Genomic DNA, 20,707 nt, shown 5'->3' on the forward strand with positions numbered 1-20,707 from the left:
CGGCGGGGGGACCAAAGCGCCCTGGCGGAGCTCCAGGGCTGCGGGGAGGCCCCGGGCCCCGCGGCTCTCCCAGAAATTCCTCGTTGTGCGCTCCCGGCGAGGGGGCTGAGGCCCGGCGGCCACCCCACGCTCGAGCAGGGGAGCGGGAGTTTTGCTTACGGGGTGGGGGGGGGGGTGGAGGGGTGGGGGGCACGGGGCCGTTCCCGTCCGTGCCTGCGAGCAGAGCCGGGGCCCAGCCGCTGGCAACGCTCCCACCGCTCGAGTAAACGACGCCGATGTCTGTTAAGCGAATCCCGCTGGTTGTGGGGGCGGCTGCAGCGGGGAGGGAGGCTCGGGGGTGCCCTCGCTGCCGCCCCCCCCACCCCCCCCCCACCCCGCACCGTGCCTCGGGTGGCCTTGGCCCTGCTGTCCGCTTTGTTCTGTACGGTGGCAGCATTTTTTGTACCGGAGCGTGTTTTGTAAGGTGCACGAAGACACCGCCATTAAACGGAACTAACCCCCCCCCCCACACACACACCCCCCCCCGTGGCTGTGTTGATGGTGAAACGCCCCCCCCGCAGGGGTCACCCCCCCCCCTCCCCCCAAGCACCGCAGGGGCCCAGCGCCAGATCAACCTCTTTATTTTAGTAGCAAAGAGCTGAAAAAGTCAGTTCTGAGGGAGGGAGAGAAGGTGATCGGCAACGGTACACCTGTACAAAGCTGGGGGGGGGGAGAAGGCAGGGCCCCCCCCGTGCCCCCCAACCCCCCGGGGGCGACCCCAGCACCCTGGGAGGCAGCAGCGGGAGGCAGGGGGCCGGGGCTGTAGTGCAGGGTGGGGGGGGGGCCGGGCCCCTCCATCCCTCAGCTCTTGTTGAGTGTCCAGAGCGGGTCGAGCATGCTGAGGGGGTCATCGCTGGGCCGGGGCCCCCGCAGCCCCTCGCCCGTCTGCGCCTGGAGGAAGTTCTGCTTGTTCATCCGCTGCTTGCCCTTCAGGGACGCGTCCAGGGTGAAGGCCTCGGGCGTGAGGGAGGCCAGCAGCTCCAGCGACGAGGAGGAGGGAGCGGAGGCCGGGGGGGCCGGGGGCTCGGCCGCGGGGGGCTCGGGGCTCTCCTCCACGTGGTTGCTGCTCTCGGCCTCGGCAGGGGGCTCGGGCACGGGCGGCGCTGGGGGGGTTGGCTCAGGGAGGGGCGCGGCGCTGCCATCCAGCACGCCATCCAGCGCGCCGTCGGGAAGCGCCGGCAATGGCGCCAGCGGGGCAGGATCAGGCCCCCAGGCCCCCCCAGGCTCCCCCCCTACTCCCGCGGGCTTGATGCTGAGCTTGGCGATGGTGGCCTGGATGGAGCTGATGGACAGGTCCCCCCCCAGCACCAGGTCCTGCGGGTCCTGGTGGAAGTAGAGCTGCAAGGAGAGAGCCCTGTGAGCGCCGGGGGGGTGCTGGCCCTCCCCCACCCCCCCCCCAAGGCCCGCAGCCTCCCCCCCCTCCCTGCACCCACCTTGGGGGAGGTGCTGTTGGGGGGCTTGGGGACGGGCGGCGTGCCCACGCCGTGGCGGTGCAGGACCTGCTCCGCGTGCTGCAGGACGGCCTCGTAGCAGAACTTGAGGTGGAGCTGCAAGGTTGGGGGGGGGGGGGGGTGAGCACCCCCAGCACCGGGCGGGGGCCACCCGAACACCTCCCACCACCCCGCTACCTTCTCCTGGAGCATGTGCTTGCGCTGCTGCCGCAGGCGCTTCACCAGCTGGGCCAGGTCGGGGATGCCGTTGCCCGCCTCCACCTCCTGCATGGCCGCGTACAGCAGGCAGAAGGCCCCGGTGCGGCCCACGCCGGAGCTGCGAGGGAGATGCGGCCACGTCAGGCACGCCAAGAGCCTGTGACAGGCCTGGGGGGCACCCCACAGCCCCCAGGACCCCCCCCCCTCGTCCCACTGCTGGGCCAAGAATCCCCGCCCCCCCCCCCCAGGTGCCCCTCACCTGCAGTGCACGACGATGGGGGTGTGCAGCGGGCGCTGGTGCAGGTAGTGGCCGTGCACCTCCTGGATGAAGCGCAGGAGGCTCCCCTTGCTGTCGGGCAGGCCCCTGGGGGGGCGAAGGGACCCTTACTGAGGAGGGGGCTCCCCTCTCACGCCCCCAGAGGGGACGGCGCCCTCCCCCTGCCAGGGCCGGAGCCCCACAGCCCCCAGAGCTCCGCCAAGACCTCCCGCCGCCCCCCCCAACACACACACGCACAGCAGGACCCCCACACATGCCCCAATCCCCCCCCCCCCCCCAACCCCTCTGTCATACAGCTCGGGCCAGGAGGTGAACTGCAGGTGGACGACGGTGCGCTTGAGGCTCTGGTCGCGGTACTGCAGCGTGATCATCCGCTCCACGTGCGTGGGGGCGGCCTTCAGGCCGGTGAGGACGAGCGTGACGGGGCCCTGCACCACGGGCTGGCCCCGCTCCGCGGGGAAGTAGCGCAGCACCTTTTGCTGGGGGGGGGGGAACAGGGAACAGGGTCAGAGCAGACACAGGGCAGCCCCGCGGCACCCCTTAAAGGCTCAGCACCCCCTCAAGGCCCGGCGCCAGGCTCTCCCTGGCCCCTCGGGACATGCAGCGCCTCGTGGCGTGGCCACGTCTCCGCCCACCTCAGCATGGGATGGGCGCCACGAGAGGTGAGGAAGGCCGGGGCTGCGGGAAGCCCTACCCCAGGGCACGCGTGCCCTGCAGCCACGCCCCGATCCTGCTCGGGGTCTACCTTGTCCAGCTCCTGCTCCGACACCAGCATGACGACGACGGAGACCTTCTGCTCGTAGATCATGAGCCAGAAGTCGGCGGCGGTGCCCAGCAGCGGCGCCTGGGTGGCGATGACGGTGGGGCAGTAGGGCGAGAGGTCCTCCACCCTGCTGGCGTTGATGTAGTCGTCCTTGCCCGAGCGGAGGACGACGCGGTTCCGGTCGTAGGGCATGATGTCCTGGTGCCGGTTCTTCATGGAGTAGCAGCGGGCGATGGCGATGGAGAGCTGCCGGGCGTCGCGCTCCTGGGCGTCCTGCAGCTCCTTCCACACCGCGTCCAGCTCGGTGGCGGCGGCGCCGCCGGGCGCCGGGCGCTCCAGGCGCTCCACCAGCCCGCGGAAGCGGTCGAGCTCAGCCAGCAGGCGCAGGACGCGCTCGGGCTTCTCGTAGGGGTCGTTCTCGATGAGCTGCAGGGCCTTGGGCTTCTGGCCCTCCTTGGCGTCGGCCTTGGTGGGCTGCAGCAGCGGCTGGCCCACGGCCGCCTTGGAGCCGCCGTGCTGGCTCTCGGGGCTGGAGGACAGGAGGTCGTCGGTGGAGGAGCTCTGCCGCTGGAAGGGGGCCTCGCCGGGGCCCGGGGCCGCGCCGGGGGTCAGCGAGGGCGGAGGTCTCTGCGGCGGGGCGCCGGAGCCGGGCACCAGAGCCGGGGGCTGCAGGGGCAGGGCCGGCTGCGGGGACGGTGCCGGGGAGGGGACCAGAGGGCCCTGCACCACCACCGGGCCCTGCATCTGGCTCAGGACCGGGCTGGGAGAAGGGGCGGCGTGGTGGGGGCCCGACTGGCTGGCGGGGGAAGGCGGGGGGGGGGCCCATGGCCATGGTGCCGGGGGGGCACGGGGCAGGGCTGGGGCAGAAGGGGAGGGCGGGGGAGCTGGCGGGCACGGGCTGCAGCCCCCCCAGGGTGGGGTGCAGGGGCTGTGCTGGGGGCACGCTCTGCCCGGGGGCTCTGGGCACCGGCCCGGTGAAGGGCAGGGCCCCCGTGTGCGGGGGGAGCCCGTGGGGGGGCAGCTTGTCCTGGCCGGGCAGCGGGTAGAGCTGGGGGCACAGCGGGGGCTGGCCAGGGGCTGGGGGGGGCAGCTGCCCCACGGGGCCGGAGAAGGGCTGCTGGGCAAACTGGGGGGGCAGCGGGGGCCGGGCCGGGGGCTGGAAGGGCAGCGGGAGCTGGGGTCGCCCGGGGGGCAGGAAGGGGGCTTGGGGGGGGAACTGCTGGGGGCCCCCCAGGCCCTGGGGGCGAGCTGGCAGCTCCATGCCGGGCTGCAGCTGCGCCGCGGGGGCGAAGGCGGCGTGGGGGTGCTGCCCAGGAGGGAAGGGGTGCGGAGCCGGCTGCCCGAAAGGCTGCTGCAGCCCCCCCGGGGCGTAGGGGAAGGAGGCGGGGGGGGCGCCCGGGCGCTGGGGGGGCAGGAAGCCACCGGGGGGCACGGCCGGGCCCTGGCTGGGGAGCCGTGGGGGGGCCGCGCAGCTGGAGATGGGGGCCTGGACGCTGTCCACGGTGGTGGTGGCCGGCCGGGTGGCCGGGCCCTGCTCGGGGCCACCCGCGGGTGGTGGCTGGGCACCCACGGGGGCCGGCCCCATGGCTGGGGGCCTGAGGGGGCCGGGTGCGGGCAGCCCGGCTTGGCCCAGGCCGTAGGAGGCAGCGGGGCCGTGCTGCGGGGACGAGCGTGGGGGCAGCACGTGGGGCCCCGCGTAGCCGGGCTGCACCGCGCCGCGGACCAGGGGGGCGGCGGGGAAGAGCTGGGGGGCAGAGGAAGGGGCTGAGCTGGGGGGGGGGACGGCCGCCTGGGGGGCAGAGGGCTGCAGGAGCTGCGCCGGCAGCACCGGAGCCCCGCTGCCGTGGGGAAAGGGTCCCGGGGCAGAGGCAGGCACCGCGTAGTGCCCGGGCAGGGCAGGGAAGCGGGCGAAGGGCTGCCCGGGCTGCAGCGGGGCGCTCGCCAGCCTGGCAGGGGGCAAAAAAAGCTCGGGGTGGGGGGGGGGAGGGGGGCGGGGGGGCGCAGCCCCGCGGCCAGGGCCGGGTCGAGGGCGAGAGCGGCCAGCGTGGAGGGGGGCAGGCGGGCCAGGTGCCCGGCCAGCACGTCGGGGGGCAGGCTGCGCAGCTCCTCGGGCAGGTCGGCCAAGCCCAGGGAGCCGAGCTGCGGCACCTCGGCTGCCTCCGGCCCGCCCGCTTCCAGCTCCGGAGGCTTCTTCTGCAGGGCCGGCTTGGGGGCCGTGGGGCGGGGGGGCGGGTGCTTCTTCATCTCCCTGCCGGTGGGGGGGGGGGGGGGGGGGGGGGGGGGGGGGGGCAGCAAGCGTCAGTGGGGGGCTGCCAGCCCTGAGAACCGCCCCCCCCCCCCCCCCTCCTCCACCCCCTCGGGGACGGGAGGGCTCACGGAGCCACGGCACCGAAGCCAAAACCCCGCAGCCGCAGCCCCGACCCCAGCCCAGCCAGCACCCAAAGGCGCTTCCCACCTCGCTGGGGGAGGTCGAAGCCCCGTGTCCCCCCCCGCCCCGCCCCCCAGGTCCCGCAGCGCCACCACCTACTTCTCCAGGATCTGCTGCCGGTTGGCTTCGGCAGCTTGGCAGGCCGCCCGCGCCTTCTCCAGCAGCTTGGCGGCTTTCCCCTCCAGGTCGGTGTAGAAATCCTTCCCCTCCTGGGACTTCTTCATCAGGTCCTCGTAGGCTTCGTAGGAGGCCACCAAGGTCTGGACGGTGGCATTCCACCTGGGGAGAGCGGGGCAGAGGGGCCGAGCGGGGAGGGGGAGCTGGCGTGGAGTTCGCATCCAGCCTGCGCGTTGATTGCCCTCGCCGGCATCGTGTTGTTCCCCAGCCCCACGGAGCCCCAGCAGGCAGCACCCGCGCGGGACGGGCAGCGGGTGCTGCGCGGGCAGGCGAGACCTGTTCCCCTCCACTCACTTGTGCTCCACCTCGGCCAGGGCCTTGCGCACGGCTGCGTATTTGACGTTGGCGTCCGTCAGCGCCTTCAGGATGTTCTCCTGGGCGGCCAGGTTCTGCTCCAGGTACACCTTGATCTGGTCGTACTTCTTCAGCTGCTCCTCAAAGAGCTTCTGCCGGGAGAAGGGAGGAGCTGAAGGGGGAGGGGGGGGGCTGCAGGCAGCCACAGCCACCCCCGGGGCGGGACAGAGCAGAGCTCCTGCGGCGCCGGCCGTGACTCGGGGCACGGGGAGGGGCTCCCCCCCCCCCCCCCTACCCCTCATCTTCACCCACCTTCATCTCGGAGCGGTCGGCGGTGACCAGCGAGGTGGTGATGTCGTCCTTCTGGATCATCTCGCGCAGCTGCTGCTCCAGGGACACGCGCTGGTCCCGCATCTCCTGCACCTTGACCAGGATCCGCTTCAGGTTCTGCAGCACCTGCTTGTCGTCTGGGGGGGGGACGGGGCGGGGGGACGGGGGCGCTCAGCGGCTGCAACGGAGCCGACGCGGCGTCCCCAACCCCAGCCCGCTCGTGGGGCGCGAACCGAGGGCAGGGGGACAGCCCGCAGCCTCTCCTGGCACACCCAGCAGCCCAGCCAGGACGTCTGGGTCTCTGCTGGGCATACTCTGTCCCCGCGCCAGGCTCCCAAGGTGCCAGGATCGCAGTTCGGACATTTTCTGGGGGGAGACAAGCCCCCCCCACACCCCCCCCCCGGCTTGCATCGGAGCACGCAGCAGGCCGACGCCGTGACAGCGCTGCCCAGGTGGCGGCGCAGCGTGGCTGACGTCGAAGGGAGCCCTGAAGAGGCACCACGGGGGAGCAGAACCCGCGTCCCCCAGCAGCCCGGGGCACGAGCACGACGCCGGGGGGGGGTGCTGCGAGGACAGCCAGCCCCCGCCAGGCACCACACGGCTCACCTTCGGTCAACGCGGGCGAGGGCAGCGCGGCCCGGACCTGCTCCAGCGGCCCGCCGAGGAGGCGGAGGTTGCCGATGTGCAGGTTCATGGCCTTGTGCAGCTCGGTGTTGGTGAAGCTGGCCTTCTCGTGCACCTCCATGTACTTGGAGCACTCCTTGCTGACCTCGGCCAGCCCCGCGGAGGGCGGCGGAGGGGAGCCCCGCGGCGCCGGGCCCTTCCCCAGCAGCTCCTGCAGCTTCCGCTCCTGAGCCTCGTCCTCCTGGAGGAGGTCTCGGATCTCCTTCAGGGAGGCCTCCACGTCGGTGAAGACCCCAGAGAGCACTGGGAGGGAGGGACAGAGGCTGAAAGAGCTGAACCGGTCCCCACCACGAGCCCTCCCGGCCCCCATCCGCTCCAGCCCTGAAGCGCCAGCGGCCAACAGCTGGTCCAGCCCGCGAGGAAGCACCACCCACGCCACGAACATCCAACAGGAAGGATGATTTGGGGTTAAAAATTTACAAGGGCAGAGAATTTGTGACTGGAGAGGCCGTTCCCGACACCGAGCCCCAGCCAGGACGTGGACGGATGTCCCACATCCCGCCCCCCCCCGCCCCGTGACCTCACCCTGCATGGACTGGACGAGGTTCTTGACGGTGTCGGGGCGCACGCTGAGCGCGGCGCACTTCTCCATCAGGACGGGAGGGATGTGGCTGTACATGTCCAGGTTGTCCACGGTCTCGGGGTCCAGCTGCATGGAGTCCATGAACTGGCTACAGGCAGGAACGAGGCCCTGAGCGGTGGCAGAGGCTCCCCCGCCAGCCAAACGGGGGCGGGCTCCCCACCTCCCCACCCCAAAACCAGGGGGCAGAGCGCTTGCGGCATCGCCCCCCCCCCCCCCCCCAAGGGACACCACGGCCTCGGAGACAGCTGCAGGCTGAATTTGGGGACCGGTCACCGAGGTCTGCCCGGAGCTGGGCAAACTGGGACCTCCCGCCAGGGTCTCGAGCGGGGAGGGAAGAGGCCGGGGCCCCCGTTCAGGTGCGGCTCACACGTACTCCAGCACTTCGTTCTTGGCTTCGATCTTGGCCATCACGTCTCTCAGCAGCTTGGCCTTCTCCTCGCTACGACAGAGCGGAGAAAATCCTTTAGGGCTGGGACAGGACTCAGGGAAAGCTCCACCCCTACACCGCAGGTGCTCCGCGCCCCGCAGGGATCAGCCCGAGGACGTTTCGGGAGGGCGGTGGTGCCCCGAGGAAACCCCCGCCGCTGGTTTGGCCCCCTCCAGGCCCCGTTAGACGCAGGGAGGCTGAGCTGGGGCACGGGCTCCTTCCCGAGCTCGGTGCTGGGGACGTGCACGCAGCTCTGCCCCGCTCTGGGGCCGTTCCCGGGACCCACCTGTAGAGCGAGGAGGCCTCGTGGGCAGCCATGGGCACCAGCTTGGCGAAGATATCGGGGCCGGTGACAGCCGGGTCCGTGGGGTTGACGGGGAGGGCTTTCACCAGCGGGGCACCTGCGGCCCGAACACAAACGCACGCTGGTCCCAAACCTCCCCGGGGACGCTCCTCGGTTCCCAAAACACGTCCTCCGGCTCAGCACCCTCCCACCCCTGGCAGGTCCCAGGGGAGCAGGGCATCGCAAAGCCCCGCCGGGCTGTGAGGGGGGGGTCCCTGCGTGCGCAACCCCCTTGTCAGCAGCTCGCAGCCTCACCTTTCACGGCCTGCAGGGTGTCCAAGGCGGGCACGGCTTCGTGGTAGATGAAGTCGTTGTCCTTTTTGGCCGAATTGTACCTAGAAACAAGAGGTGACATCAGGCTGACGGGAAGCAGGCGCCAGCCCTGGCTCCCTGAGCCTGCCCCTCCGGGGATCGCGCTAGGGATCGCCCCACGAGCCCCAGGCAGCACACGAAACCCCTCCCCGGGCGTTTCTGTGCCCCAGAGAAGCAGGACTGCTGTGTGCGGGGGGATCCTTGCACACTCACTTGCCGCCGATCACGTCCATGGTGAACCTCAGGGCTTCCTGGACGGTTTCGGGCTGGCCCTGCAGAAACGAGGGTGGCAGCGAGTTAGCGGAGGCGAGGGAGGGGGATTGCTGCCCCCACGGCCCGAGCGCGCCCCGGACGCCAGCGGCGGCCTCGCCAGCCCTCTCCTCGGGCCCCGAAACAGAACCGAGGCTCTCAGCTCCACACCCTGGAGCTACCGGGCGAGAAACCCAGGCAGAATCTGCTTTCTCGGGCACTCCCGGATCCCGCGTCCCACGATTTCACACGCAGACCCCGTCATGGGGGCTGCGCTCGGCTTCCGGAGCACCAGGGCGCGGCAGGAGCCCAGCGCCAAGGCAGGGCCGAGCGCTGCGGACCCACAGCCCCTCGGGAGCTGCTGACGTGCTCCCGAAGGATTACAAGCTCCCGAAGGATTACAACCCGAAGGAACGCCCACCCCTAAGGGAGAGGCTGTGCCTGCCTCCAGGTGCATTTCAACATGCCTTGGCCCAGCCGGGAGATGCCAGAGCCTTGGGCTGGGCCGTCGCAAGTCCCAGAGGGACTTTTGCCCCACACGGGCACCCCGAAGGGCTCGGTCCCTGCTTCAGGAAGAGGCGCCGCCCTCCAGGCTCACACCAGCCAAGCTCGGGTCACTTCTGTCACCGTCCCCTTCCTCAGCGGGGACAGAGGTTTCCCTCAGCACTGCTCCTGGAGCAGGGACGTGGAAGAACCGTGCCCAAGGGGGAATCCCCAGAAGCAGCAACAGACCAAAGACTTAAAAAAAAAAAAAACAAAAACAACCACAAACAAACCAACAATTCCTGCTGCCAGAGGGAGAAGGAACGCACCTTTGCCAGCTTGATAGCCTCGTTGAGCTTATCCAGAGCGCTCTGGAAGTAGACGACCTGCGGAGAGAAGAGGAATTAGTCCCAGATTTGTCAGAGGTGCCAGAGCTGGCACAGAAATAAGTGCCTTTTTTGCCTGGCATGGAGCACCACCAGCCCCCCGAGGGCTGCAGCTTTGTCCAGCGTAACGCGGTTTTCCAGGCGCCCACTTCCTGCTCCCCCCAGAACCCCGGGAACTGCTGGGGGTTCAGGAGAGGGGAGCCCCACCCGCGGCTCCGTGCACACCGCCCTGTGCGTTACAGGCGCTGCGCGGCGCCCCCCCAGTGCCTGCAGGGGGTTGTTGGAGCTCTCAGCCACGTCCCCGGGGGCTGTGGAAAGCCCCGGTCGCCGGTGGGACAAGGTGGGACAATCTCCTCCGGGGCTCAACCCTCCCAGGGCAGGGCCTCGACCCGCACGACCCGGGTTGGCACAGCTCCGCTCACCCTTTCCCCGAACTTCTGCTGCTCCTCGGCCTGTTTTCCCATGTGCAGCTGCAACAGAACAAGCGTCAGAGCTCCTCACGGGAGCGGGGGGGCTCTCAGGCAAGAAATTCAGCCCCCCCCAAGCCCCGCTCGTTGGCCGTGAGCGAGGGGTGCTCCCCCCTCGCAGCCCCCCAGCCCCCACTCACGTGGGCCACGGCGGCAAAATAGTAGATCTTCATCTGAACCAGCTTCTTCCAGTCCTTCTGGATCTTGCCCAGCAGCGAGGCCGTCTCCGAGTTCTCTAACGCCCGGCAGGCCTCCTTGTAGTAATCCACCACCTGCGGGGAGCAGGGCGGGAATTTGGAGAGCCCCCAGAGAGGGGGGGGGGACCCGCTTTGAAGCGAGAGCGGCCCCCGAAACAGAGGGGTTTGCTGACAGCGCGCTCAGGTCACCCCGCCGAAGCCTTTCGGGTCGGAGCCAGGGACTGCCACCAGGACTGTGCCGAGCTCGCCCTGGAGGCGGGTTAAAACCGGGCGTTCTCCGAGGGAAGGGGCCGCCCTTACGCCTTCCTCGGGGGAGCTGCGGGCTGCTCACGGCTCCTCGCGGCGCACGGCCAGAGGGCGGCGCTGACGCCGCGCGGGGCCTCGTCCCCAGGTGCCACCCGGCGCTCACGCAGGAGCTGGGCGCGGAGGGGACCCCCCGGCCCCCCGCAGCAGCTCACCTGGGCGCTGATCCGGGCCACGAGGAAGCTCTTCCTGTTGTCCAGCATGGATTTCTCCAGCAGGCACTCCTGCGCTTGGCCCTGCGGAGGAGAGAGAGGCGCTACCGGGTGTCCCCGCGCCCGCTTTCCTCAGAAGGCCCTCCCGCACCCGAGGCAGCACCGGGGCCCAGCAGTTACAGCCCCTCTTTCCACCAGGATGCCCCGGCAGCGTGGCGCGGAGCCCTCCTGCCTCCCGAGCCCGCCCCGAGCCGAGCAGGAGCTGCCCCGGGGACGCGGAGGAGCTGCCCGGCGCCCGCCGCCTTCCTACCAGCATGAGGTTGATGTTGAGGTTGAGGATCTGGTGACTCATGTCCACGCTGTACGAGTGGGGGAAGTGGTCCGCAGGTAGGTGAAGGCCCCGGCAGCGCACTGGAAGTGGGTGCACGAAACCTTCATGCCCTGAGCAGACGGGAGAACGCGCGTCAGGCGGGTGCGAGCCACGCCAGAGGGTGCCCACGGGAACGTGCCGCCGGGCGCGAGGAGCCTGAGGGCGGACTTGGCCTCAGAGCGGCGAGGCACCGGGGGTCAGGGTGATAAAATCCAGCTCGGCGGGGCTAAAACGCCCCCTGCGCCGTTCGCGGACCCCCCCCGCCGGGACCCCAAGGAGCAGCTTCCCGAGGCCTAAAGCCGAGCTTTGAACCCAGAAAGCTCTCAGGGGCGTGCGTCGACGTGACGGCCGGGCCCTGAGCGCCGTCGGCGGGTGGCTGCTAGCCCCGGGGGGGGGGGAAACAAAGCCCTTCAGGGATTCCCGGGGGCTGCTCGGGGACCCTTACCTCCTCTGACACCCTCTTGTCCATGGCGCCCAGCATGGAGTGCAGCGCACCTGCGGGGACAGGACCGCGGCTCAGCGGAGCGCCCGCGCCGGGCTCGCGGTGCCAAAGCCCCGAAAAGCGGGAGTCTCGCACCAAATCCGCGGGCAGCCGGCTCCAGGAGGAGCCTGCCCGGTGCCGGCGGGGCGCGTTCCGGGCACGCGGCTCTGCCGAAGGGCTGCACGCGCAGAAGCCACTCGACAGAGGGAAGCCCCAGGCTGGCAGCAAACCCCCCAGCCTCGAGTATCCGACACCCGCCCCGGGTACGCAGAGGTGTCTCTGCCCCCTTCAGGGAGCCGGTTTTAAAGGCGTGTTTCGGCTGCAGGCTGCTTCTCACAGCTACACGCTCTGCTCGGCGCGTCGCTGGCCAGCAAAGCGAGCTGCAGTCCCGGGGTGGGGGGGGCTGAGCGCGACCTTCCCTTTGGGTCCACGAAAGCACCCAGTGAGCCGCGGCGGTCCAAGGCTGGGGAGGAAGGGGGCGCCGAGAGCGACACCCGCTGCTTCTACGCCAGTTCCGAGGAGGCGGGTGCTGGGCGGGACGGACGGAGCCCGAGCGAGGCTGTCGTGGTGCCACGGAGGGCGTTCGCGACGCCGCGGCTTCGACCCAAAGTCGGCCCCCGGGGCGCAGCCTCTAAACCCGCAGCCTCGCCCTGACCTGGACGCTCCCAGCCCAGGAGGAAAGGGGAAGAAGGTTCCGGCACAAACCGGAGCCGGCCTCTCGCGCTTCTGCCCCGAGGAGGGCTCCCCTGCGGCAGGGCAGCGAGGAGGGGCGTCCCTCGTGCCCGGCCGAGGCAGCCGCGCTCCCAGACCCTCACCCAGGTTGTAGAGGACGCACGCCTGCTCGTACTTGATGTCCTCGTGGGTCACCGTCTTGCCCGAGAAGATCTCGGTCCTGCAAGGAGAAGGGGGCGGGGGGGGGGGTCACCAGCTCCAGGTGGGCTTCCTGGCCCTGCCTCAGCCTCCTCGGAGCCACCCCCCCCCCCCCCCAGGGCGGGACGTCATTTCGAGAGCCCCCCGGGACACCCCAGCAGCAGGGGAAGCCGTCCGGAAAGCGCCAACCACAAACAAGGACCGGGCGTCGGAACGCCCGAGCTCCGCGCGGCAGGGGAAAACCGCGCCCCGCGGGGGCACGAAGAGCCCACCCCCCCCCGCGCCCCCCTCACCACGCGATGGGGACCGCGGCCTCCTGCTCGGCACCCATCGGGATCCGGCTCTGCAGGTAGTGGAGCTGCCCGAAGTATTTCCGCAGCGTGCTGCAGCCCTCGAAGTCCCTGGGGACGTTGACGGCGTTCTGGGGGGGGGGGGGGGGGGAGAGAAGGGAGGGAGGGAGGGGCAGGAGCCAGGAAAACGTCGTGGCTCCGCACGCAGCGAGCTGCGAAGCAGCTCCCGGGGCCAGCCGCGGGGCCTCAGCCGGACCGCGGCGCGCAGGGGGCTCACCTGCCGCAGCGCCTCCAGCTTGCGCAGCTCCTCGTTGTAGCTCTCCGGGTTCTCCCCGTAGTTCTTCAAGACAAACTGGGGGGGGGGGGGGAGGAGGAAGGGGGGGAAGCACAGGTGAGGGCCCGGCCCCGCGTGACGGCGACGGACAGAGAGCCAGAGAAGGCTGCGGGGAGACCTCCCGGCGGCCTTCGGTGCCTGCAGGGGGGCTGGGGAGGGACTCTCGGGCAGGGGGTGTAACGGAGCGTCACGAACTGCCCGGGGGAAGGCGGCTTTCCGGAGCGGATTGAGAACCTCCCGCCACGTACAGGCGTGGCGCAAATCCCTGCGGGAGGCACCCGGGGCCGGCAGGATGGTGCTGAGCCGGCTGCGGGGCCTGACTCAGCCGCGGTGTCACCCCGTGCCACGCCCGGCGTCACCGCACGGCTCCTCCGTGGCCGTGCCCCCCCCAAAACCAGCATCGGCACCGGAGAAATCCTCCTCCCCCACCCCCCCCCCCCCCGCCCCTTCCCCAGCCTGGGAGGTAAATAACTGGGTTTGTGAGCGGTGCTTTTCCTCCGCAGGTGGCACTGCGGGGTGCCGGGGGACCAGCTCCTCGTTCGGAGGTGCCTGACGAAGCCCTGACCCCCCGAAAACAAACCAACCAACCCACCCACCCACCCAAGGGCAGAGGCAGCGTGCCTGCCAGGAGAGCCCCTGCCCGCCGGGAGCCTCGCAGAGGGCCGAGGGCTCCCCTTTACGGGCCCCAGGAACAGCGCTCCCACGGCCAGGCGGGGACGGAGAGCCCGAGGAACGCGGTGAGCCCTCGGGGGGGGGGATGCGGGACACACACGCACGCATCCCGCGGGCAGGGGACGGACGGGAGGGGCCCCGAGGCCCGAGGCCCGATGCCCCCCGTGCGCTGCTTTGCCCCGGTCCCCGCGTCCTCCAGCCCGGGGCCAGGCCCCCGACACCGCGCCCGGCCCGTGCGGGGCTCGGCACGGCTCCTGCCTCCGCAGCCCCTGGCCCGGAGGAACCGAGGAGCCCCGCGCCAGCGCTGTCGGCGCACGGGGGACGCGTCCCCCTTCCCCTTCCCGAGGCGAGGCCTCCCGCCGGGCCCCGGGCAGCTTCCCCACGGGTCCTCAGGGCTCCTGCCGAGGGCTCCCGCGCAAGGAGGAACCGGGCCCGGAGGCCGGGACCGGAGGGAGGCCACAAACCTGCCGACTCACCCCGCCACCGGGGCGGGCTCCCCCTCAGCCCCCCTCAGCCCTCAGTCCCCCCCCCCCAGCCCCCGGGCTCCCCTCACAGGCCGCGGCCCAGCCCCGGTACCCCCCCCCATTACCCCCCCCAAACCCCCCCCCGTCCGTCCACCCCCCCCCCCCCCCGGGCCCTCACCTTCTTGACGGCGGCGTTGAAGGCGAACTCGCCGGCCTCCTTCAGGTCCAGCCAGATCATGGGCATGCGGGGCACGGCCTCCATGGCGCCCGTCGGGACCCCCCCCCCTCGCCGCCGCCGCCGCCGCCGCCGCCGGCCCCCGGCCCCGCGCGGAGCCTCACGGGAAACCGAGGCGGCCGGCACCGAGCCGCTTCCGGTCCCGCCCGGAAGCCCCGCCCCTCCCTTTTCTTCGCCGTTCCCATGGCGACGCGCCCCGCCCACCCCGCTTCGGGGCGGGGTTGCCGTGGCGACGGCTCGCTGGCGGGGAGGGGGAAGGGGGGGTGTTGTCATGGCGACGCGGTTGCCGTGGCAACGGGCCTGGGACTCGGTTGCGGCCTACTCCAGGCTGCGGCCTGCACCGGGCGCTGCTAGGCCCGGCCCGCCCGGGGCCGCTCCTCCCCTGGGCAGCGCCGCGGGGCCTCGCCCGTGTTGTCCCCCAGGTCCCCCCGCAGCTTGGGCAGCCCCAGCCCCGGCTCCCCCGGGGCTCCCCCGGGGCCTGTGCCCGGTGCAGGGCGGCTGAGCCGGGGGGGCACTCGCCTCTAGGCCCGAGGGGGGTGCCTGAGGTGGGAGCCCTGCTGTGCCTGTGAGAAAAATCTCAATTTTCTCCAGACAGGAGCTTCCGTGAAGCTATTTTATTCACGATCGCAATGGCGGGCGTCCTGCCAATTAGGAACGCATTTAATAAACACATCATAACCTTTTATTCCCTATTACCCGACACCTGATCACCCCCCCGTTTCCTCATTAGCTGAGTACTACAGGTTCACGTGAGACAAATCTCAATTTTCTTCAGACAGGATCTTCTGTGAAGCTATTTTATTCGCAATTGCAATGGCGGGCGTCCTGCCAATTAGGAGCACATTTTAGTAAACAAATCATAACCTTTTATTCCCTATTACCCGACACTTGATCACACCCCCCCCCCCCGTTTCCTCATTAGCTGAGTACTACAGATTCACAAGCTGCTCGACTCTCCTCTATACCATATATGTACAATATATTTTTCTTCAACCCTTTAATTTCTCCCTTTTCCCTTTTTTTTCCCCTTTCTTATGTTTTGAGAACTTGTGATCTTTGTTCTACTGTTCCCACACTGCTCATCCTGTTTATTCTCAAGCTTCTGCCTTATTTTGGAACAGTGAGGCCTTCTACTGTCCACTTATCTACTTGGCATTTCTCCTTGTTATGACTACACAACTACCTCGGAATACAGAAAATTAGTTCTCTACTGCAAAAACAACTTAGTTTCTCACACCTGCCGATGGCCCGAGGGTGCCCAGGCACCCGAGAAGGGCGGCGAGCGGGCGTCTGATGCACTCCGACCACCTCCTTTCAGGCTTTGAGGGGATTTAGTGCAGAATGTACCAATTTTTAGCATTTTGAAATGGCACGGAATTTCTCTCGAGCAGAGTGCCAGCAACAAATCACTTGATCCACCGCGTGAGTACCAATTCGGCTTACCAGAGTGTAGCAATTACATCTGACTCACAACACAAAGGTGAATTTCATCGCTGGTCTCAGCAATGTGCCTGCCGTCACGATGCCGGGCACACCCAGTGTCCGGGAGGATGGAGTCAGTGGGCTGACACGGGTCAGGGATGTGACAGCGGCTGCAGGTCCAGTGCTGCCGTCTTTTGCCCTGTATTTCCTCAGGGTGCTGCTGTCGCACCAAGGCTCCATCCCTGCTGTTGCCAGCAATTGCCACACCATAAAACCTTTGTATTACTCTGATGGTGTGCAGAGCCAAATTCACAGCTCTTGTAGCCAAAGAAAAGCACAAAAAATCCTCCATGACGAGGAAGCTCTCGCTCCTGGAGTCTGGAACATTTGGTTTGCCAGCAACAAGGCATCCTCCTGTTTCCTTCAGTACCAAGATGGGTTTGGCTGCTCTTGCAGCAGCTGTGGTCAGTCACTATCGCTCCCCCACACACCCTTGCTTTTCTCTTCAGAGCTTCCTTCCATGTGTTTTTAGAGATAACAGACCGATATCAAGGTTGTATTATAGAGCAACGTGAGGATTACATCAGCCACAGAGTGCTGGGAGCTTTGGTGAGCAGCCTTTAAAGCTGTCGTACCAGTGATGCTCAGTGAGGGTGGCTTCCACTTCTGTGAACCAAACCAGACCCTTACTATCAGACACACTTTCCACTTCTCTTTCCTCTAAACATTTGCAAATTTCGGATTAGTGTTTTCTTGAGAATGTTGATTGATGGCCACCCTATGCACTACTGATGTTTTAAATGGTGCAAAAAAGGCATCTTCTGTCTAGTGCTCAACCAGTAAGTCATAGAATCACAGAATCATTAAGGTTGGAACAGCCCTCCAAGCTCACCTGGTCCAACCACCCCCCTACCACCAATGTCACCACCAAACCATGTCCCCAAGCACCACGTCCAACCTTTCCTTGAACACCCCCAGGAACGGTGATGCCACCACCTCCCCGGGCAACCCGTCCCAACGCCTGACTGCTCTTTCTGAGCAGAAATGTCTCCTCATTTCCAACCTGAACCTCCCCTGGCACAACTTGAGGCCATTCCCTCTGGTCCTATCACCCACAGTTACCTGTGAGAAGAGGCCGACCCCCAGCTCCCCACAGCTTCCTTTCAGGTAGTTGTAAAGAGCAATGAGGTCTGCCCTGAGCCTCCTCTTCTCCAGACTAAACACCCCCAGTGCCCTCAGCCGAGACTCTTCTCCCAGGCTCATTTTGGTTATTCCAGTGCTGGTCAGGTATTAGTGGTGTTTCCAGAAAAAAATGTCACGTATGACTGTGTTGCCTTCATTATTTACAGTTTGAGTGTGATTCAGACTGCAGCTCTTCAAGAACTGCTGCAATGTGGGTTCATACCAAGGGGTCTATCCTTCAGGAACACACTTCTCCAGCATGGGTCCCCCTTCTGGGCTCTGCTCACAGAGGCCCCCCTGCAGACCCCTGCTACCAAAACCATACCACATAAACCCATACATGAAGATGTTGAACAGAGTGTTTGAGTTTACTTACTTCCAACTTCTGTAGTCTTCCTTTTTGTGTTTGAGTTTGGCCAGGAGCTCTTTGCACATCCATGCAGATCTCCTGGCACTTTTGCCTGACTTCCTCTTTGTTGGGATGCGTCACTCCTGAGCTTGGAGCAGGTGATCCTCAAATATTAACCAGCTTTCTTGGGCTCTCTTCTCTCTGGGGCCTTATACCACAGGACTGTATTCTTGCAAGCAGAGCCTTGAAGAGCCCAAATCCTGATTTCCTGAAGTCCAGGGTTATGTGTTTGCTTTTCACCCTCCTCCCTGCCTTCAGGACCCTGAACCCCACCATCTCATGCTCGCTGCAGCCAAGGCTGCCTTTGACCTTCCCATTCCCAGCCAGTCCACGTTGCTGGTGAGCATGAGGTCCATCAGAGCACCTCTCCTTGTTGGCTGCTCTATCATTTGGAGGAGGAAGTCATCACAGATGCGCTCCAGGAACCTCCTGGATTGCTTGTGACCTGCTGTGCTGTCCCTCTTACAAGGCTGAAGTCCCCATGACCAGGGTCTGTGAGCAGGAGGCTGCTCTCGTCTGTCGGTAGAGGGCCACATCTGCTCGCTCTCCCTGGCCAGGCAGCCTGTAGTAGATGCACACCATAATGTCACCTTTTCCTGTACTGCCTGTAATCAGTGGTCTGATTAAATCTTAAGGTCTCAGTGGGCTCCTCATCCACCCCCAGGCAGAAGCCCATGCACTCCAGCTGCTCTCTCACACGAAGGGCAACTCCCCCTCCTCATCTCCCCAGTCTGTCCCTCCTAAAGAGCCCGTATCCCCTCATTGCAGCACGCCAGCCGTAAGAGTCATCCCACCAAGTCTCCCTCATCCAGCTTTCAAAGATGTCAGGACACTTGTTTAGGCTCTGGGGAGGAATCTTTCTGAGCTTTGGTTTTGCTTCGGGCTTGGGACAGGGTTGTCCCCAACCCAGAGACGTGCTCTGAGCTTGGAGCAGGGCAGCCATTCCTGGGGGCTCCTCAGGAAGATGTGCACATCCATCTTGAAATTTCTCTGTCTCTGCTCAGGCCTTCCTTTCGACTGGCCATTGTGTGAGAAAAATCTCAATAATTTTCTCAGACAGGATCTTCCATGAAGCTATTTTATTCACAATTGCAATGGCAGGCGTCCTGCAAGCAGGAGCGCACAGTACAAGTTTATCATAACCCTATATCCCCTGTTACCCGACACCTGATTTCTCCCGTTTCCTCACTGGCTGAGTACTGCAGGTTCACAACCTACTCGACGCACTTCTATACCATACATGTACAATTTAATTTGACCAACCGTTAATTTCTTCATTTCCTTTTTTTTTTTTTTTCCTTCTCTCGTGACTAGAGGGCCCGTGATTTTTGTTTTTACTGATTTCGTACTGCTCATCCTGTTTTTCTTAGCTATCCTCCTTATTTTGGGACCGTGGGACCTTCCCTTTATCTGCTTAACATACTCCCCACTGTCATGCCTGCACAATCACTTTTGAATATGAAAGTTTAGTGGAATTTCCCACTGCAAAACCACCTTCTATTGCAAAAACACAACTTTGTTTCTCACATATCTATGCCATTACCAAGCTCAGTAACCCAGGGCTACAAAAGAGCCAAAAGGTGCTTCCATGGAAGACCAATTGTTGACACTCCTGGCCTTTTTGACACCAATAAAGTCTTTCTCTTCCCTCAGCGTCTCCTTCAGCATGTCCCCTCAGCACCTCACTCAGTGTTTCCCTGTGGTGTCTCCTGTCATTCCCTTCCCTTGGTGTCACCCCTCAGTGACTCCGCTCACCATCTCCCGCATGGTCTCCCTTCTTTCTCTTCCCTTGGTGACCTCCCCTAATCTCTCCACTCAGTGCTCCCCCTCAATGACCCCCCTCAGTGTCACCCCTCATTTTGTCCCCTCAGTACCTCCCCTCAATGTCTTGCCTTGATGTCTTCTCCTCTCACTCCCCTCACTGACACCCTCACTGACACCCTCAGTGACCACCATTAGACCACCTCAGTGTCTTCCCTTTGTATCTTCCCTTGGTGTCCCCCTTCTTTCCCTTCCCTCAGTGACCTCTCAATGCCTCTTCCCAGCAGCTCCCCTCAGTGTCTCCCTCCATGTCACCTCAACGTCTCCCCGCAGTGTCACCCCTCGGTGATTCTCTTCATTCAGTGCCCACCTCAGTGTCTCTCCTCAGCACCTCCCCTCGATGTTTTCCCTTGGTGATGTTCCTCATTCCCGATGTTTTCCCTTCCTCATTCTCTTCCCTCACCCTCTCTATCAGCATCTTCCTCAGCGTCTTCCCTCTTTCTCTTCCCTTGGTGGCCTCCCTCATTCCTACCCCTCATTCTCACCCTCAGCGTCACCCCTTAGTGTCTCCCCTCAGTGTCTTCCTTTGCTGATGTTCCTCAGTCTCTTCTCACACCCTCTCCCTCAGCATCTCCCTCATTCTTCTCCCTGTATGACCTCCCTCATTCCCTCCCCTCAGTGCCATCCCTCAGCGTCTCCCCTCATTCTGTCCCCTCAGCGAGGGACAGGCTGACAGCCCTGAGGCACCTGGCATGGCACGGCACGGCAAGAAGGGCTTTGCCATCCTCCCCTCCCGCCACACACATGGATGCACAGGGACCGAGTGCGGGGCTGAAGGATTTTAATGCATCATATCCCTCGGGAACACGTGGCAAGCCCCCAGGGCCAAGCAGGGGCTGTAGGGCAGGGCTGTGCGTTCCTGCTGGCTGCCAGGGGCCCACATCCGTGCCTCAGAGCGCTCCGTGTGCGGGCGGACGTGGGCACCCTGTCGATTGCTCAGCCAAGGACAATGAGGTGCTGGTGTTGTCCGAAAAAGCGGCTCCTTTACCCGGTGTGCAATAAGCCAGTTCCCACCCGCTCAGGAGAGATATTGCTTTTATTCAGGCCTGGGTGCTCGGTGCATTTGCCACACACAGGTCAAGCACACCCAATGTCGACTTCCTTGCTACATGTAGACATTAAATTCATGACTATTCTAGCTATCTAATACATATTCATTCTAACCTATATTGTGTATTTATGTCGCGTCGTTCTAAAGGATCCTTCCCTGGCTCTTCTGCGCATGTCTTCCTTTCTTTGGGGGCCCTTGGTGGTGTTCCCTGATGAAGCACCCTGACCCCTTTTATCCATCGATGGCCATACGTCACCTAAGCACATCCTAAGGCTACTTTCTCTTGCCAACTTTCCTTGGTTTCTTCCGGAAGGAGCATTTTGTCCCTGATCAAAGGGAGCCAAGGTTAAAAGTTAAACATAATTTTTGTCCTGTACTACATAAATGATACCTGATAAAGGGATGCTCAATTAAACACAGACAATTCCTCTTCTTTTCCAAGGGAGAGTTGGTTCCATTGCACCGGGACTTGGGGGCCCCATCTGTGTGTGCGAACACCTGGTGGGGTGCCCAGAGCCAGGACACAAGGGCATGGGCACTGCTGGAAGCACAAGGACACATGG

General features: G+C 65.6%; 1 protein-coding gene across 1 annotated transcript; it reads right to left on the reverse strand.

The window, feature by feature from the left end:
- Nucleotides 1-840: 840 nt before the first annotated feature.
- Nucleotides 841-14,295, reverse strand: PTPN23 (protein tyrosine phosphatase non-receptor type 23). Its single transcript, XM_050709292.1, is given in 28 exon segments — nucleotides 841-1,377; nucleotides 1,473-1,586; nucleotides 1,668-1,806; nucleotides 1,948-2,052; nucleotides 2,260-2,444; nucleotides 2,711-3,524; nucleotides 3,700-4,472; nucleotides 4,748-4,976; nucleotides 5,256-5,435; nucleotides 5,628-5,779; nucleotides 5,940-6,094; nucleotides 6,564-6,884; nucleotides 7,167-7,312; nucleotides 7,598-7,663; nucleotides 7,938-8,052; nucleotides 8,250-8,329; nucleotides 8,520-8,578; nucleotides 9,368-9,424; nucleotides 9,847-9,894; nucleotides 10,032-10,163; nucleotides 10,547-10,627; nucleotides 10,854-10,924; nucleotides 10,927-10,984; nucleotides 11,359-11,408; nucleotides 12,210-12,286; nucleotides 12,558-12,685; nucleotides 12,832-12,906; nucleotides 14,203-14,295. Coding segments are annotated over 28 exon segments (5,031 nt in total). The 5' UTR covers nucleotides 14,287-14,295.
- Between the last annotated feature and the right edge of the window lie 6,412 nt (nucleotides 14,296-20,707).

Source organism: Cygnus atratus, chromosome 2, assembly GCF_013377495.2.
Source record: "Cygnus atratus isolate AKBS03 ecotype Queensland, Australia chromosome 2, CAtr_DNAZoo_HiC_assembly, whole genome shotgun sequence".
In the NCBI taxonomy this organism is placed as follows: domain Eukaryota; kingdom Metazoa; phylum Chordata; class Aves; order Anseriformes; family Anatidae; genus Cygnus; species Cygnus atratus.